The sequence below is a fragment of the Haliaeetus albicilla genome, chromosome 4 (genome assembly GCF_947461875.1).
Source record: "Haliaeetus albicilla chromosome 4, bHalAlb1.1, whole genome shotgun sequence".
Classification (NCBI taxonomy): domain Eukaryota; kingdom Metazoa; phylum Chordata; class Aves; order Accipitriformes; family Accipitridae; genus Haliaeetus; species Haliaeetus albicilla.
In genome coordinates, this window is record NC_091486.1 from 5306058 (window position 1) to 5323272 (window position 17215).

The following is a 17215-nucleotide window of genomic DNA, read 5'->3' on the forward strand; positions in this document are numbered from 1 at the left end:
AAATATTCATCTTTCCTCTTCTCATTTCCCAGGGTCAAATCTTTGGCTTTTCAAAATCAGTGGTAAATCTTCCACCGACTTTGACAGAGCCAGTACTCTACTTTCAGTATTTCCTTTTCAATTCTTTTCAGCACCTTTTTCTCTTTTTCTGGTTTCCTTTGGATCCCTGTTCTACTTTTGGTTTTGTTTAACTTTCAACATCCAAACAATCTGCTATTTTTCCTCTTAATCTTTTTTTTTTTCCCTCACTTTGATCCTTGGTTTCTACATATGCCTTGTTTTTTGCCACCTTATTTCATGTATCGGTTTCCTCCTTTTTTCTTTTTCTTTTTTTTTTGTTTGTTTGTTTCTTTGGGGTTTTTTTGTTTGTTTCTTATCTTCTGTTTAACTACTATTTTCCTCTGCTTACTCTGCTGGTTTTCCTCTCTGCTAGCTGACATTTCCCTCTGTGTAATATCTTTCTACCTTCCCTTTTCTCTCTTTTCCAAAACGCGGCTCATCATTCTATGCCACTAATGTATAGCAGATTCTGAAATACTGTCATCTGAGACAGTTAAGTACTAAACAAAACATTACCAGGGTGGAGGAATCACTTACCCTGATTGACAACAAATCGTAACTTCTGTATTGTTGCCAGATTGCCGCTAACTCTGTATATTCCATCAACATCTAGACCTGAAAGAGAAACACATATTTCATTTTAGATCATATAAGTATTTTTCTCTGTATGTCTGTCAGGAAGCCAGAAGCACCCTAACAAGTATGAAGAAGAGCGGTGTAGCGAACGACTGAAAAATAATCCACCCGACAACAACTGAAGTGCCTCCTGCCTGATTAAAACAACAATGAAAAATAAAACTGGTAGATTAACTTAAGTGAATACAAAACACCTAACTATAATTATCTTGTAATTCTGTCAGCAGAATACGGTTCCGCAAGGGTGTTTGAGTGTGACGGGAAAGGAAGGGTGAATTAGCTCTCCTGCTCATAGAGAAGGGCTGTTTGGATACGCACGATGCTACGTTAGCCCTGCTTAAATGTGGGGAGTTTATATTAATAGTGCTGGGGAAACTTCTCAGTCTGGGGCCTGGGTTTTTCAGACATGAATTTCTGAGGCTGTGACCTTTCTGAAAATAAAGCGGTGAGATGCCCACTCTGAAATCATGACATGCGTGAGAGTACACACAACTACCGTTTCTCTACTATATTCTTCATAGCAGATCAGACAAGTTTGAAGATGAAATTAAATATCCCAAATAGCATATGCCCTGGAGTACATTTCTTCATTAATATAGGCCATTCTTTTCAAGGACAACCTGACAGTCTTGTTTCTCCCTGCATATCTACTCAAGGTTTATCTTCTAGGTGAAACTAGATGTCATACTCCCTTTTGTGACATATTATCTCCTACAGCAAGCTCTGCTGATATGACTGTTTAAAATAGCACTTCCAGCCCCGGTTGCATAGCTGTAGCATTTCAAAGCACATGGGAACTGCTCTCCTTTCCCGGGAGAATTAGCTATTGTGCAACAACGACCAAATCTGCATGCTTAAAATTTGAAAACACTAAAATGTGCATTGTCAATTCACGTTTAAAACTTGCAAGTCCATAAGAAGCTAAGAGAATCTACACAGAACAGGTTTTTTTAAGGCTACTCATCACTTGGAACACAAGTTTTAATTAGCTTTTGGCAAGCAATTTCAGAGAAAGCCATTCTCTGTGAAAATGCTAATTTGTCAAAACCCCAAAATTTTCAGGAAATATTTCCTGACATTGTATCTAGGGGGATTTTTTTTTTTTTTTGTTTCAGAGTGGGGAAAAAGGAAAAACTGAAACTATAGGAAAGAGTGAAAACAAGCCCCAAAGCCCAGAAATTCAGTTGTAATGACACTTAAATGGGAAGGAGCTGAGGTTCAAGTCCTTATTTCAAAGATACTTGCATCGTGCCTTGGCAGATGAGTACCACAGCCAGTGGACTCAACTGCTTGGAGGTATACCTCACTGATCTTGAAACATTTTAAAAGATTTCCTTTTTATGCAGACTGAAACCAAATAAAGTCTTTTGTTTGTTTGCGTGTTTTTTTTCTCTCTCTACAAAATACAGTTCTTATTTTATGCCTGTCCTGCTACGAACATCCTGATTTGCTTTACATTAAATAACCTGTTTTAAAAATGAATAATAATTCTGTATTTTACACTGGCTATGTCTTTTATTAGACAATTTTCTACCCTGCACCTGTGGGTGTCCTGCAACATAATACTGAGAGTGATGATTCATTTCAGGAAGATCCCCTTTGGTTACAGAGGGATAAAGAAAAAGTTTATTTAAGAGAAATCAAAAAGGATTTGGTAATCAAGAACACTTGGAAGTTGTCCATCTACTGGATATATAACATATGAGCAAATGGAAATTACTAAAATGTTTAAGTAATGCAATTCTATCCTAAATCTGAAGAGTCTTATTCTGGTTTAGTAAGGGGAGAGTGAGAGAGCAAGAGTAATTCCCAGCATAGGAATGTGGGACTCTGGCGGTAAGAGATTAAGAATTGCATCATGTAAATTGAAGTCTAAACCAGAAAGCAGAGGAAAAATAAAACAAACAAACAAACAAGCCCCAAAACAGAATGTTAACTTTTGTTTGGATCTAAATCAATTCAGTTCTTAACCTTTTTGGATATATGGAAGTGAAAGCAATACATGTCACTTTGGGTGAAATAGCTATGTCTTGCATTAATAGCATCAATTTGGAACCTGCATAAATTATCCAGATCAAGTGAAAATGACAAACTATGTTGTAAATTGGTGGATATTACATCTTGCAAAACGATCTGGAGTATACAAGTGCATTATTATTGTTATAAATTTACTTTGGTCCAGAAATGAGGTCTGATTAGCATTTCATTTGGACACTATACAATATGGCAGAGAGAAAAAAAATTTAAAAAAAAATCCAAGAATATCAAGCCAATTATAGTGTTCACGTGCCATCAACTTTCTGCTCCAAGAACTTTGAAAGTTAAGCCAAACCAAACCAATGCAAATTGGTGGATTTGGACATCCTTTTCATGACCACATTATCTTAGCTGGATTGTTAACAACTTATTTTGGAAATCCAATTAGGCGCAAAAGAGAAAGAGAGAGAAAGAGAGAGAGAAATATGTCTTTATAGTTCTAATATCCTGATTCTATGAACAATTTTCAAAGCAAATTCATTTTTAAGGGCACCTCTATCAAGAATAAAAACATCACTGCACTGCTGTCAGTGTTTCTTCACGGCAGGCTATAAATACTTAGGGAACAAGATGAAACAAAAGCCTTGCAGAGTTTCCTATCTGGTGCTGGCGTTTAAGTATAGTGGTAAAGAAGGTTTCAGAAAAAAAATACTCATTGTAATAAAGTCCAACTGTTCACTATTGGGTGACTTTCTTGTGTTTTGGAATGGGGTTCATCAGGGAAGAATCACCGGATTTTGCCCTAGAGAACAAATATTTTATTTATTTATTTGCTTTATATCTCAATCTCCAACTCTGTTTCTGTTAATGAGGAACCTGAGAACAGGATGGACCCACAATTAGAACTGGTTGCCAAAAGCATGATAATGACTTCGGTATTTCTACCCTAAATTTTGTGATGGTATAAGAAATGTAGGAAAAGGATTTATTCAAGAATACATCAGTTTAGCTGCCAAACTATAGGCAAATTGTAACTATTTTCATTTAAAAAATTATACAGATACTCCTGATGAGAAAGTTAAAAGGCAACTGAACTCAGACTTGGTTGAGATTCATGAACAATAATGAACTTTATATTCACTCTGTATAACTGCACAGAAGATGTTAGAAGCTGTTAGAACACTTATTTAAGAACATTCCTTGCACTCCTCCTTCTAGCCAAAATGGAAACAACCATGAATGCAGGTCAGTGTCAGCTGCAGTAGCAGTCTGAGCTGCTGGAATCAGGTATTGCAGAGAAACATAAAAAACACAGGAAAAAATTAGAGCTTAGCTGATATATTTATCCAAACGTACCTTTTAAAATATTACACTTTGATATTGGTCGAGGTAGCCCTGATGCTTTATGAACTGCCTTGAATGAAATGTTCTCATTAATTCTTTTCTGTTGCATAGAACAAATCCCTCTCCCAAATCACATTGCATTCTGCCTAAGCTTAATCTGTATTTGACAATTTCTTCAAAATGAATATAAAAGGAAATTCTCTATGTGGGGGGAAGGAGGGGGGTGGTGGTATACAAAAATTTCTCCCTCTGTTTTTTAACAAGATTTAGAATTTGAAACATAGCATTTTAAATGGTACTAGGTAACTTCCTGCATAGAAACGCACAAAACTTTCACAATTAACGTATCCTGAAATAGGTGTGGTCCCCAGGCCTGGTAGGAGTTTTGTAAAAGAAACCATCGTGCTGGATTGAACAACAAAGTGAAGTACAAACTTGAAGAAAGGCATTCTTTAGTTAGTCCTTTCATTTAAAATCAGTTATGTTCAGGGCAAAAATATTGTATTTCAAAGGAGCCTATTATGCCTTCCCATAAACAGAAAGATCATACGTTTTAAAACTAAAGTATCATTATGTAATCAAGCTGTTGTATTATAAACTATTTTGTGGGCTCAGATGCCCAGGGCTATCTTTACAAATATTTAAGAGGTCATTATCAGGGTATGTTCTCCCTAAAACTATAATTCTTTCCTCCTGTTTTCATATGGATCTTACCATAAATATCTGATTTATAAACAATTTTTTAAAAGTTTACTAAGGGCACAAAAGTGAGGCATGAAGTCATTTAAAGAAGCAGAAATGCATGAATGCAGCAAACACACCAATGTCAAGATCATGTGTCTGATGAGAAAACCACCACAAAACAGTGTGCAACAAAAATAAAATTTCACAAAGGGATCAATATTTGTATGCCAGTAGAAGGAAAATTGTGAAGAGTAGCAAAGAGTAAACCTGACACAATAAAATGCGACGTTAGAAGTACTGTATCTGGATAGGGTTATAAAAGGCACCCGGAGTTTCAGGTGAATGTGGGAGCAAAAAAAAATGGTTTTGTCTGATGCAACGGAAATCAGAGGTGAAAATGATGAGAATGACGAAGCAAATTTGAGTTACACCACAGACAGAAAATGAACATGGAGGCATTAATAGCAAACAGTGGACACATGGATGTAAGATGTGCGGTGCAGAGGTGGCGTGAGCTGAAGATACTTGAACCAGCAAACTTGATCAGCTCGGGTTGAAACACGCACCAGCTCCTTTTGAACGCAAGACTGTCTGCACTCAGAGTGCTTTTCAGTGTTGCTGACATCTCTCTCCTGCTTTTTGGTGTGGCGTTGGATAGGGTTAGGCATGCCCTAAACTCCCGGAGTGGGGCGGGAGGCTGGCACCAGGATTTGTTCTGCTCTGCTGCAACAAAACTGCTGCTTTGGTCGTCAGAACTACCCACTTCTTGTACTCCTCCCATCAAAGGATCACGTATGTGAGGCTCAAAACAACATCCCAGCTAAGATCTGATATGAAAACAAGTCCCATCCCCACTCCAGACAAGGTACTCGGCACCCATGGAAGTGGGTGCCAGACAAATGCCACGTTAGGTAGTTCTACCGGACAGACAAGGATAAACAGATCTGGGAGTCAAAACAGTGGATGATATTGGAAGTCAAGCTGAAGGACAAAAAGATAATCACTTTGTAAAAAAAAATCAGTTTTCACTTATTGGTGCTCATGATATACATGTGTCTCTCATTTGCCAATAAGATATAGAGAAATACTTGGAAATGACTAAGGCTGGAAACAACGGCAAAAGAATTATTCTAATATTGTAAAAGCAGTAAGAGGGATGCGCTTGGAGACTGGCTAGACTGACCTCGGTCCCAGACAGTCTACTTAAATAATTAATTCAGGAGTCTATGAACAAATAATTCATAGCAAAATATAATTAATCCAAACCAGCACGGTTTCGTGAAAATCAGGGCCTTATCTAGCAAACTTGTTGCATTTTTTGATAGGATTGCATTTTTGACAGGTCTGGTTGATAAAGGCAATGGTGTTGAAATAGTATGTTTGGCTTTTCATGAGGCTTTTGACTTAGTACCACATGACATTTTGATTAAAGCACTTGCATTTTATGGAATTAACAGGGCATATATTACATGGATTAAAAACTGGCTCAATGACAGACCTCAAAACGTGGTAGTTAATGGGAGATATCAGTTAACAAGGTCATAACTGGCAGAGCTCTCAAGAATGGAGCTCTCAGTCCAGTGCCATCTAATACCTTTATCAAGGATGTGGACAGTGAGAAAAAAAAAATCTCTGTTGGCAAAGTAAGCAGATGACACAAAGATCAGGAAGATATTAAACCATGATAAGGACAGGTAAAGCTACAGAAGGTCTGAACTGCTACCTTAAATGATCACAGACTGGTAAAATAAGTTTTTGTACAGAGAAACACTGGGTACATCCAAGACTCTGCGTATAGGTTACAAAGGACTTGAGGTTTATTTTAAATAATTAGCTGAACATGATCTCTCAGTTCAGTGCTATAGCAGAGAGGCCTAATGTGATCCCTTGAATTACAGAATGAGGAATATCAAACAGAAGCAGAGAAGAGATTGCACCTCTTCATGTGCTGCAAATAAGATCTCCAGTAGAGCACTGTACTTGATAGCGAAGCAAATAAAGAGAGACATAAAATATGTGCTTCGTTGCTTCGTATTAGAGAAGAGGGAGAGATATCCTCTCCATCGATAATTTTCACATGATTTGCAGGTACTGGACTCACGACCAGCACTACCCAGCTGCAGGACCTGTGACAGACAAGCCTGAAATCAAGGTTGCATGAACAAGATTTTCTTTATTCTATTATTAGTAGAAACCCAACACTGCATCAGAATTTAGTAAAGGCAGAGATAGTGGGGGAGAGAAAGGAGAGGAGAAATTGTGCTAGCTCTTAACAAGTTAAGAAATGACTCTATAGGAGGTGTCTGACATGAGGTTTGGTGAATCTCTTTAGGAAATTAGCTAACAAGAAATAATTCTATGTTTGACTGCAATAATATCAAGAAGATGAGGGGCATTCCTACATAAAAAGAGAATCTCATTTTTTCTTGCAGTAATAACTTCAAGATGCAATGAAAGGAGAAAAGCTTGACTAAGATCTTATTGTTTTCAAGACCCTGTAGAAACTGTTTAATGGAAGCAATTACAACACCGAATATGAGCATTACATACTGAGAATAAGTAACAAGTGAATATGACGGATGATATACTTTATTCTGTTTCATATCACTTGATGGTAAAATTTCCACTTAGATATTTATATACAAATAAATAAGAATAGCGACAGTACAAAGCAAGTGCAATTTAAACTAGCACACAGTTCACTGCTATGCAGGGCTGCAGTTTAAAGCCTAAATCAAGCTTGCTATGCCTTCATCTTCTCATCTATTGTGTTGCACTGTCTTTGACATTCAAGAAGTTTATGGTTTAAAAGCCCCAGGAACAAGAAGACTTACTCAGAAGGCTCCCTGTAACAAGAAACAAAACTAAGCTTTGAAGCTGGTTTTTTTGAATGAAACCATCGAACATGTAGCACGTTCACTATAATTTTGCCGTTACCTCCAATATATACTTTTGCCATTCTGATAGTCCCACTTCTTGCAGCTAAACAAAGTGACCTCATTGCTTTCCACTGTATTTTCTTTTAAACATTGGCTGGGATGATTGAGATTCAGGAATGTGGGAAAATGGATTCCCAAGCCACGTCCATCCCCTTTAATTCTGAGCTGTAATTTTTGGCTTGGCTTGAATCACAGTCATCACATTTCAGTCTGAATCTCTCTGTAAAGTGATCTTTCTTAAACATTTCTTTCACTCATCATGGGATCAGAAACAAAGCCGTTCTAGTCTTTCAGCGAAACACTTACAAACGTCTTTTTACAGCGACTCACAAGAGCTGAATATCCTTTAAAATGTTTGAAAAAGAGGAGGTTTTCATTGCCTGATTGTCCTCTTTGTGAATCTTGTCATCTGTATGCCATGAGCTACAGCTATTTTAATCTGTTTTTGTTTGCAATCCATTTGGTGTCCGCCCAAGAAAATGCAGGTGATTCTAATTAACTTACTGCTGAAGATGTGGAAAAATCTCAATTGTGCTACAGAGAATTATACACTTAAAACCTTCCCTCTATTATTTATAATGGCTTATTAATGAAAATGATTACATGAATACATTTACCACCTGATTCATCTTTGTTCACTTTTTAAATCAACAAGGTTTATGCTAAAGGGGAAAAATCCCTACCAAATGCAGACCTCAAGTACACACATCAGCTTGCTGGTTTAAATGGAATGGCAGTTTAAAAGGAAATAACATTGTCTTACTTTATGCAACACAGTATAATATCTGAAATTACCAAATGTTTGGAAATAGCCGTTCTCTCTCTGTAACACATTAGTATTTAATTTTGTGACTGTTTATTTCTTTTTTGTTTGCTTGTTTGTTTTCTGTTTTAATACCTCCTTCACCACTCCTATTTGCTTTCATTTGCTGCAGTTACTGCTTCTCACGTACGGATTAGTAGGTCCATTCTGATCAATGCTTAATTTATCTGAAATAAAATAAGATTTCTATGGTTCTCTGCTACTTTATCAAGCACACTTTTTTTCCTGCTTGACCAACAGTTCTTTCAGGAGTATTAGGAATCTTCACAAGCTGAATGGTCCTTCTACCAGCAACTCTCTTTGGATATAATCAGCTTCGTGTCTCTAGAGATGTGCAGCTTCCAGTTCTTACCTGTCTGGCGTTGTGGCCGTGTGACGCTATGGTGACTGACAGAAGGGAATTTCAGGTAGAGAGAATTGAGTAATTTGTAGGAAAATCAATAGGTGTTGAATACTAGCACTGAGTATTTTCTGCTAGGTACAGCTACCAACAGGCAGCGTACCACCTTCCATCAGCTACCATTTCTGTTATTCTGTGCCACACAATATATGCTGGGATAGTCTAATTTGAACGTGATGACAATATGGATAAGACAGTTTATTTTGGGGAGGATGAAAGCCTGAATAAAGGTTATCATTTTAGGAGAAGCTGACGATGGAAAGACTCATCCACTGTGTGACATGATCAGAACAGCTGGGGATGTAGTGTGGGGGGTGGGAGAGAAGAGAGCCAAGGTATTTTGTATGTTCAAGAAATATATACAACATTGCCATTTCTTATATCCCAGCTGTGCCTGTTAACTTCTGGAAACATGTAGAGCTCAGCAATAAAGCATACTTGGCTGGTATTTACTGCAATGTGCATTGTAAGACATTTTCTGTCACACATTAGTTCTGAAAGAGTTAAGTAACATGAAAAATACAGGCTCAAGATTATATCTGTCATGGATGAAAATACTACATTTATGCTTCATTGTAATCCATTCATTGGTTTATGGACCCCGAGCCCTCCAGGGAGTGTCACAACTCCACATGATACTGCTGAGAGCTGTATTTTGCTTTTGGATTTCTGATTTAGCTGAAAGAAGTTTAAAAACACATGTAGCCTGACAAGTCCCTATTGGCTATACAACTGAGGAGGGTCAAGAGCATAAACTATTCCAGCAAAAGCCAGCTGTAACTTATGCTCACTAAACTGGCTGAAGATCTGCCTGTTACAGACAGTAGCATATGAGAAATTTATGCATTTTGCTAAATCCTCCCACTTTGGTTAAACTGCGCTTCATTTGGGGATCCATCATCACCAACATCATGCCTGTGTTTTTTCGAGCAACATCAGAACACTAAGGGAAATTGCTCTTTGGGGGGTCTAACTCTCCTCTTAGGACTATATAGGACTTTCAGTCAGGTCCACTGACATCAGTAGGAACTGCGGTTAAAAGCTAAGGGACAGATCCAATTCTCCAAACATCCCCGACTCCCAATGCTGATTTTAAAGAGAATTTAGTACACAGTAGGGACAAATCTTTTCCCATCTTTCACAATAGTGAGAGATTAAATTAGATCTCAGTAATGTCACCTCCCTGTCCTGACTAGTACTGCTCCTTATTGGACTTTTTAACGGTTGGAAGAGGAAGAACTGTACATTTGGGCACACATAATCTTCAGCCAAAATGGGTAAGGAGTTTGCATTTTCTGGACTGTAGTGCCTTTGCTTGGCAAAGAGATTTATTATTTTTTTTAATGATAGTGACTGGGAGAGGAAATTTAGGATGGAATCGGGATATTTAGGGTAGAAATTGAAAGTCACAGGACTGCTTCCTCCATCGTTCCTTGGCTTTTTAGAGGTAGTTGAGGAGTCCAGATAGGCCCAATACTCTTGTCTATAGCAGATCCACTTTTTTCTTGATAGGCTGAAGCTACGGTCTGTTGAAGCTTAGCTGTCTCAAGGTTATCTATCTCGTTTTCAGGAGTGGGTCCTACCTGTGGGCATTTCCTATGGCTCTTGTGCATTGCTGGGGAGCGGATGCGAACGCCGAGTTTAACTGTTACAGTTCAGCAACGGTTAAAGAAATATCAGCGAGGCACTCGATAGTACTTGTTTTGTTGCACAACACAGAAGGCTGGATCTGTTTCTTACAGTTAGAAGTTAGACCAGCTCGGTTCTGGATTTCTAACAGAAGGAATGTGCAGAATCCTGCTCTAAAAATGGAGTTTGGGCTCTCATGTACAGGCTTCGCTTATTCATATCATATTGTAGGCATCTATCTGTGTATTTACGTTTTATCTTTAAGTGGGAGAAAACATTTAAAAATTAGATTCTGCAGTCTAAGGCACGCTATCAGACACCTTTGGGTGTTACAGTCCATGCCTGTGTGGAAAACTCAGAGGGTCTCTTGGAAGATAAGTATACATACGGCTATCTAACACCAGCTTATGGAATTCTTAGCATTGCATATCTGTCTAACATATAAATGTGATAATACAAAGGTGTGTGTGTGTATATGTACATACCTAGAAAACTTTTACTTTAATAATATCTGCCCCAGTGCACATTGTGCACATTTAAAGACACAATAATGATTAAAATCATGGGATTCCAATGAATGCTTTTACACCTTCTTTTGTGTGATAAACCTCTAGTCTAGCAGGTAAGCAAAATTTTCTTGTTTTTGCAACAGTCATATTTTTAGTGTTATGAAACAGTGACATTAAACAGTACTATGTGAAAAAACGGAAACATTAATTTTGATGTGACACAAAGCTATCGTGCTTAGATATTTTTCCACTTTTTTTTTGCTATCTTAGCTGCAGGACTCTGCAGTTAGAGGTATTAATTTTCCTGTCATTCCCACTACATTTACTGTCCCCGAACAGGTTCAGGTAACTTAAAAGCTTTTTTTCTGCCTCCATTTAATTTGGGCAAAATCTGATCCATTACCAAAGCAACATTCAGCAAAAAAAAGTCCTCCAGATATCTATAGAAACCATAAAAATCCTGAACTGGGCTACAAAGAGTGATAAGTACCAAAACTGAAGAGGCTAGTGCATACTTCATTACTCTGACAGAAGCAACTCCGTAGTTTTCATTTTATGGTTTGCCATGCATACCATGGTATACTACATTAAAACAGCACAGAACTTGTGTATGAATTACTCAGGAACTCCTGAAAAGAGGTTGCTTCAGTATAGTCTGAAGTGGAAGAAATTGCTTTCTACTCTGCAATATGCAAAAAAAAAAAAAAAAAAATCACGATGAAATACAAATAATGTAACTGAAACATAACTGAGGCATACAAGAGATACAGAAAAATGACTTCTGATAAGAAAAAAACCTAGTTGCTGGCAATAAAATGCACTGGATATCTGTTAGCTGAATTTTGGGTGAAGCAAATGCATAAATATGAGTATCATTTGATATTTTCATGCAAGATCATTATTTTAAAATTTGAAGCTACGGGAAGAATTTTGATTTGAATCGTTGTCTTTGTATCTTAATGCTGACTGTGACAAGGAATGATGTAAGGAAAGTGGAAATCCAATCTCATTCCTTTTACTAGGGTTCACACAGACCCTCTGGTATTTCTGAAGGCTTGGAAAGGCGAAGTTGGCATACAGTGTTCTCCATATCTAATTTCCTTCTTTGGTGAAAATTCTGGTAATTATTAATGACGTTTACTATAGAGACATCCAAGACAGTTGCAAAGTTTCTAACACAAACTTTTACTGTAAGCTGGGCTCTTTCTGTTTTTAATGTATGACAGATCAGAATGCAAAAATGCAGCTGAAACAGAGATAATAAAAGAAACCATTGCGAACAATTTCTAGCGTGCAAATTCAGATACTTTTCAAACATCAGTATATTACGACTGTTTGCAAAGTATCTTAAAAGTTTGTGTCTTTGCTCAGTGATGGTAGAAGTGCTCCTGTGCAAAGAGCTCTGTCATAGATCAGGGCATTAAATAAAGCGATTTGTGAGCTCTTCTGTTTCAGTGGTAGGGTAGGAAAACCTGACTGCCTAACGAGCACCCGTCCAGCGTCTTCCACCTTCCCCTTTGGTTTCAAGTCTGGCTTACAGTTTAGCTGGGCTGGAGAATTTGAATGATTTTGTTTTCAGTGGTTAGAGTAGATGCTCAGCCTGTTCAAAGGCTGTTTACAGGCTAAGTGAAAGCAGTTTTCGTTAGAAGAGGATGTATCTTATCTTTCTACTAAGGTTTATTAAAAATATGTAACACCTGATAATTTCACACCAAATGAGTGGCTGCTAAATTTCCCCCTCTCTGTGTCTCTCTGTCTCTCACACACACACATCTACACACAGAGGAATGCTTCTTGACTGCCAAACTATGTGCCAAGATTTTGTTCACTTTAATCTCAATCATATGAGTTAGAGAACCATGAAACAAAGTTTCTACCAAGTATGCTGACAGATTTTTAGTTCTAGTGGCTCCACAGGGCATCACTACAAGTACACTGAGAAACTTTTCTTATTAAAGATTTCTGAGCTGATCCGTTTTCCATTTAAGTCAACATGAGCAGTATCACCATGAAGAACTCAACACTTGCTAACTGATACCATACACTCATCAAAATTATTTCATTTGTAAGCAAACAAAAAGTTGTGGTACCTCCAACACCATCGTGTGGTTACTGCTGGCACAGAAAAGCCATTTGGTGGCAGCTACTTCGGCGCGTTATGTCACGTAACACCATGTCGGTTCGGGACTGACAAATCTAAACATACGGTTTGAAATATTGGGGGAAATTTTTCCTGGGAAGATGGGGCGAAGAGGCATGGAAAAGCCTCTTTCTCTCTTCTGAGGCCTTTAAATTTTCTGAGTGAAGACATCTCAGAGAAGAGCCATCACCTTACCCTTCGTTTGGAGGGGTCTGTGGTGATTTTAATTGCCTCAGTATTACTTGTAAATGGCCCATAATCTGGGCAAATGAACAAGTTCTTGTTCTTTGTTTTTAAATCCTGAGAGAAAATCTGGATATTTACATTTCTGATCCAAATATATAAAGCTTAAGGCCCTGATCCAACAAAACACAGAAGCATTTCCTTAACTGTAAGGAACAAGCATTGATCACAAAATAGATCTATTCGGGCCCTTAAAGAGAAGTATCCACCTATTTTGGTGGCCAGAGGCTGGTACCAGTAAAGCAGGAATTGCAGAAAGAAATAACCTATATCCATTACAAAGTAGAACAAAAATGAGAAAGCTGGTTCTAATAGCAATATCTGTTTCCAGGAATTTCAATTATTTGAAACGCATCATCTCTGACACCAAAAAAAAAAGGTTCATGAAGGACTTATGAAAAGAAAGCTGGATCAGGCTGGCTGGATCTGCTCGGGATCCAAGTGATATGGTTCTGTTGTGTTACGAAACAAAATGGCCACATTTTGCTCTCATTTACATATATGTCATTCCTCCCAAACCAGGGAACATTGTTTGTCTGCCTGAAGACAAAAAGAAGTTGGTTTGCTATATAATTACATCCATGATCCATGAGGATCCTGATTGTAATAAAACAGTCTGCTAAGCGACTATACCACTGGAGATCTTTAAAAGACTTGTTAATTCCTTGGGGGTTTATCATGCAGTAGCCAATTTAGGGACAATTCAGTTACTAGATTGCTAACAATATCGGTTTCATAAATTCAGGGGAGTAAAATGAGCTAAAAAATCTTCTCTTAAAGAAGTGAAAGCCTTAACATAAAGCCGCCTTTTTAAGCTACTCTCTTACTTTGCCCTCTGCCTTGCTCCTGAAGCTTTCTGTTGGTAGAGTTTCTCTCACTTAGGTATCAATCCCATTAGACTGCTATATTATATGGTTAAAACATTGATGTAACACAAGCTGCTACAGCAAATAATTGAAGTAATAAAATACAACTGCAGTTATTTGCTCTCTTGAATTGCAGGCAGAAAAAAGGAGACAGGGTTTTTTAAATGACCCCATAGTGTTGCATGCAGACAGCAAAAGTTTTTTTTTATTTCTTTTCTTTTATTGCTGTAAAACTTTTTTGAAAAAAATACAGTGTAGTTGTAGTAACATGGGGTTTTTTTCCCCTCACAGGAAATGCAATTAGACTACATTGTGGAATTATACCTTCATAATTTTATTTAATAACCATAACTATTTTTAAGCAAGAGGGATGTTGAAAGAATCTGAAACTACAACTACCTCTTCCCCCCCCCCAAAGGAACTTAATGGACTTAACTTTTTTTGTGTGTGTGTTTGTGAACATCTCCTCTAGGCCAAGACTCATTTTGTCAAGTGTTAGCCCAAAGTGTTCTATTAATGGCTGAACTGTAAAGTCTGACTAAATGGGGTTTGCAGTGGAAATACTGCCAGCTCCTTGTCTGTGATGGCATGTGTACTGTACTAGGGCACAATGCCTCACATCCTTGGTTTATTCAGGAAGAAAAGAGAGGATTTTTGTGTCTATCTTTTTATCTTTTTCATGGCTAGGAGGTGGATACCCTCATGTGTGAGCTTCCCTGAATCTGACTCTGACCAGGGGGTATGTCAGGACCTTCATTTTCTCTTTGGCACAGAGTAAGCAACAAAGACAGTCAGCTGGCTTTAAATTTCTCTAGACTTTTTGTTTCAGTGTGTACAAATGTCAACTACTTGATTTACAAAGTATATTAACATTATTTTAATATCTAGAAAATGTTGTTTGATTCTTTTTTATTTCATAGGTTAAGTGGTTTATTTTATTTATTAAGCCTATTGAAAAAGATTTTATGGAAAATTCTGAAGACAAAATGCCCTGTTTCTTTCTACATGTTCACTAATAGATATATTATACAATGCTAGAAAAAGGCAAAAGGCCAAACTCATCTCTGGTGTAATTCCAGTAAAAGCAATAAAATTACACAAGGCATGAATTTGGCCCAGGCATTGTAAATGTTACTCTGGTGCACACTGAGTGTCTGCTTGTTGTTACTGGCAAGGCTTAAAATACAAATCCCCCTTTTTTTCATAGAAAAGGATACATTTCTCTGGAACAGATTAATCAATGAAACAGGTATCAGGTAACTATGACAAAGACGGCAACTGGTTCAAATGCCTGCCTTTTTAATGTTTTTTTCTTCTTCTAACTAGCTTACAGTCTCTGCTTTCAAATGTTTTAAATATATATTTATTCTCTCATTTGTGCATTGCCATTGCAAGGCTTTTATTATTTTTTTTTTTCCCTGCTGTTGTCTCCTTTTCTCTAATTTGTCTTGTATGCCCTTCCGTGATGTTTCCTGTTGACACTTCTTGATATTTTTTCTAACTCAGAATGTGGCTTTCTAGCAGACACAGAGGCCCCACAGTGAATACCCTTCAGAGCCAATTCTGACTTGGACCTTGCACAACGCTATTAACTGGCTCTTACTCTAAGAAAGGTGGCTATAGCAGGATTGCCTGAGCCTGAAGACAGAAATGGTTGAGGAAAGCTTGCCAATATGTTTGCACTAAATTCAACCACCCTTAATTTCCACTCAAAAGAAGAATTAAAAAAAAAAAAAAAAAAAAAAGCCCCAAACATTTTAAATCACGAACTTGCAAGGGCTTTTCTCAGAACTTTGTTGTTTTATATTGCATTCATCTGTACATTTCAGTTTATGCGTGTCGGCTACTTTCAAGTAAACATAGTTCAATGCCCTCAGAAACAGTTTTCTTCAGCCCACTAGAATTCCCTGGAAAAAGGCTTTATCTGCTGAACTGCTGGATATTTTTGTGTGTGTGCAATTTTTTTTCCTATCAGTTTGTTTTGTTTCCTTTTTTTTTTTTTTTTTTTTAAATTCAGTGCATATAAAAGTTGGGAGCAGAAGCCTCTTTGGAACAAGATAGAATCATAAAAGACTTCAGGAATCTCATCACAAGCTAAACAGTACAAATTGCACATTCTTCATGGAAGTATTAGCTTTTAGTGCGTGCCTGGATCCAAGCATAATAGATTATCCCAAAGTGGGAAAGAATGAACAGTACAAAATTAGCAGAACTGGGAGCTCAGATCATTTGGTGGAGCAATATGATCTCTGTACTTTCAGGGTACTGAATTCTAAAGCCACTGGAAACAGTATGTAAAATTATATCAGAGTAAGCAAGGAAGCATGTGTAGGCCTGGGATAAGGAAAAAAAAGTTTGGAAAATACCTTTCCAAAGGAAAATAAGTACTGAAAATCAGTGAATGAGCTTGTAGGAAACAAACTGCTATTCGCGAACAATTTCATGCTCCGAGGGTAGAAATATGCTAAAAGATATGACAAAGAGAAAACACAAATAAAATACATTTCAGTGGTTGTTCAGGGGCCAAGTGCTGTTGGAGAATAATCCTGCACTCAGACAGAAAAATAAAACTGCACAGGATAGGTCGGTCTCCTGAGGTTTCCCTTCTTCTCAAGGAAACCTTGCCAGAACAAATCCTTTATGCCACCGGCTGATGGGTTTGGTCTAATCGTGCTGGGAAGTAGCCCAGGAACACTGTACATTTAATGGAAGCTCAAAGATGGTGGTGAGCATACTCTGGCAAAACTACCCTGTACTTTCCGACTGCCTTCTTCAGGTCCTCAGGAATGGGAATGAATTATTTTTGAGAACCAAATACATTAAAAAAAAAAAAAAAATTGCTTAAGCTAAACACACCCTGGAGGAGCAAGTCGCTGAAAACAAATCTAATAATATGGAATATTACAATATATAGAGGGATAGAAACTGCTAGAGGTTGTATATAGTGGCTGTTAATACATACCTT

General features: G+C 37.5%; 1 protein-coding gene across 1 annotated transcript in view; it reads right to left on the bottom strand.

Annotated features, from left to right (window-relative positions):
* ARHGAP15 (Rho GTPase activating protein 15) overlaps positions 1 to 17215 on the bottom strand; it is a 330335-nt gene that overhangs the window by 105978 nt on the left and 207142 nt on the right. Inside the window, exon 12 of the mRNA XM_069780763.1 lies at positions 598 to 675. Coding sequence (XP_069636864.1) covers positions 598 to 675 — 78 coding nt within the window. The remainder of the gene's footprint in view (positions 1 to 597; positions 676 to 17215) is intronic.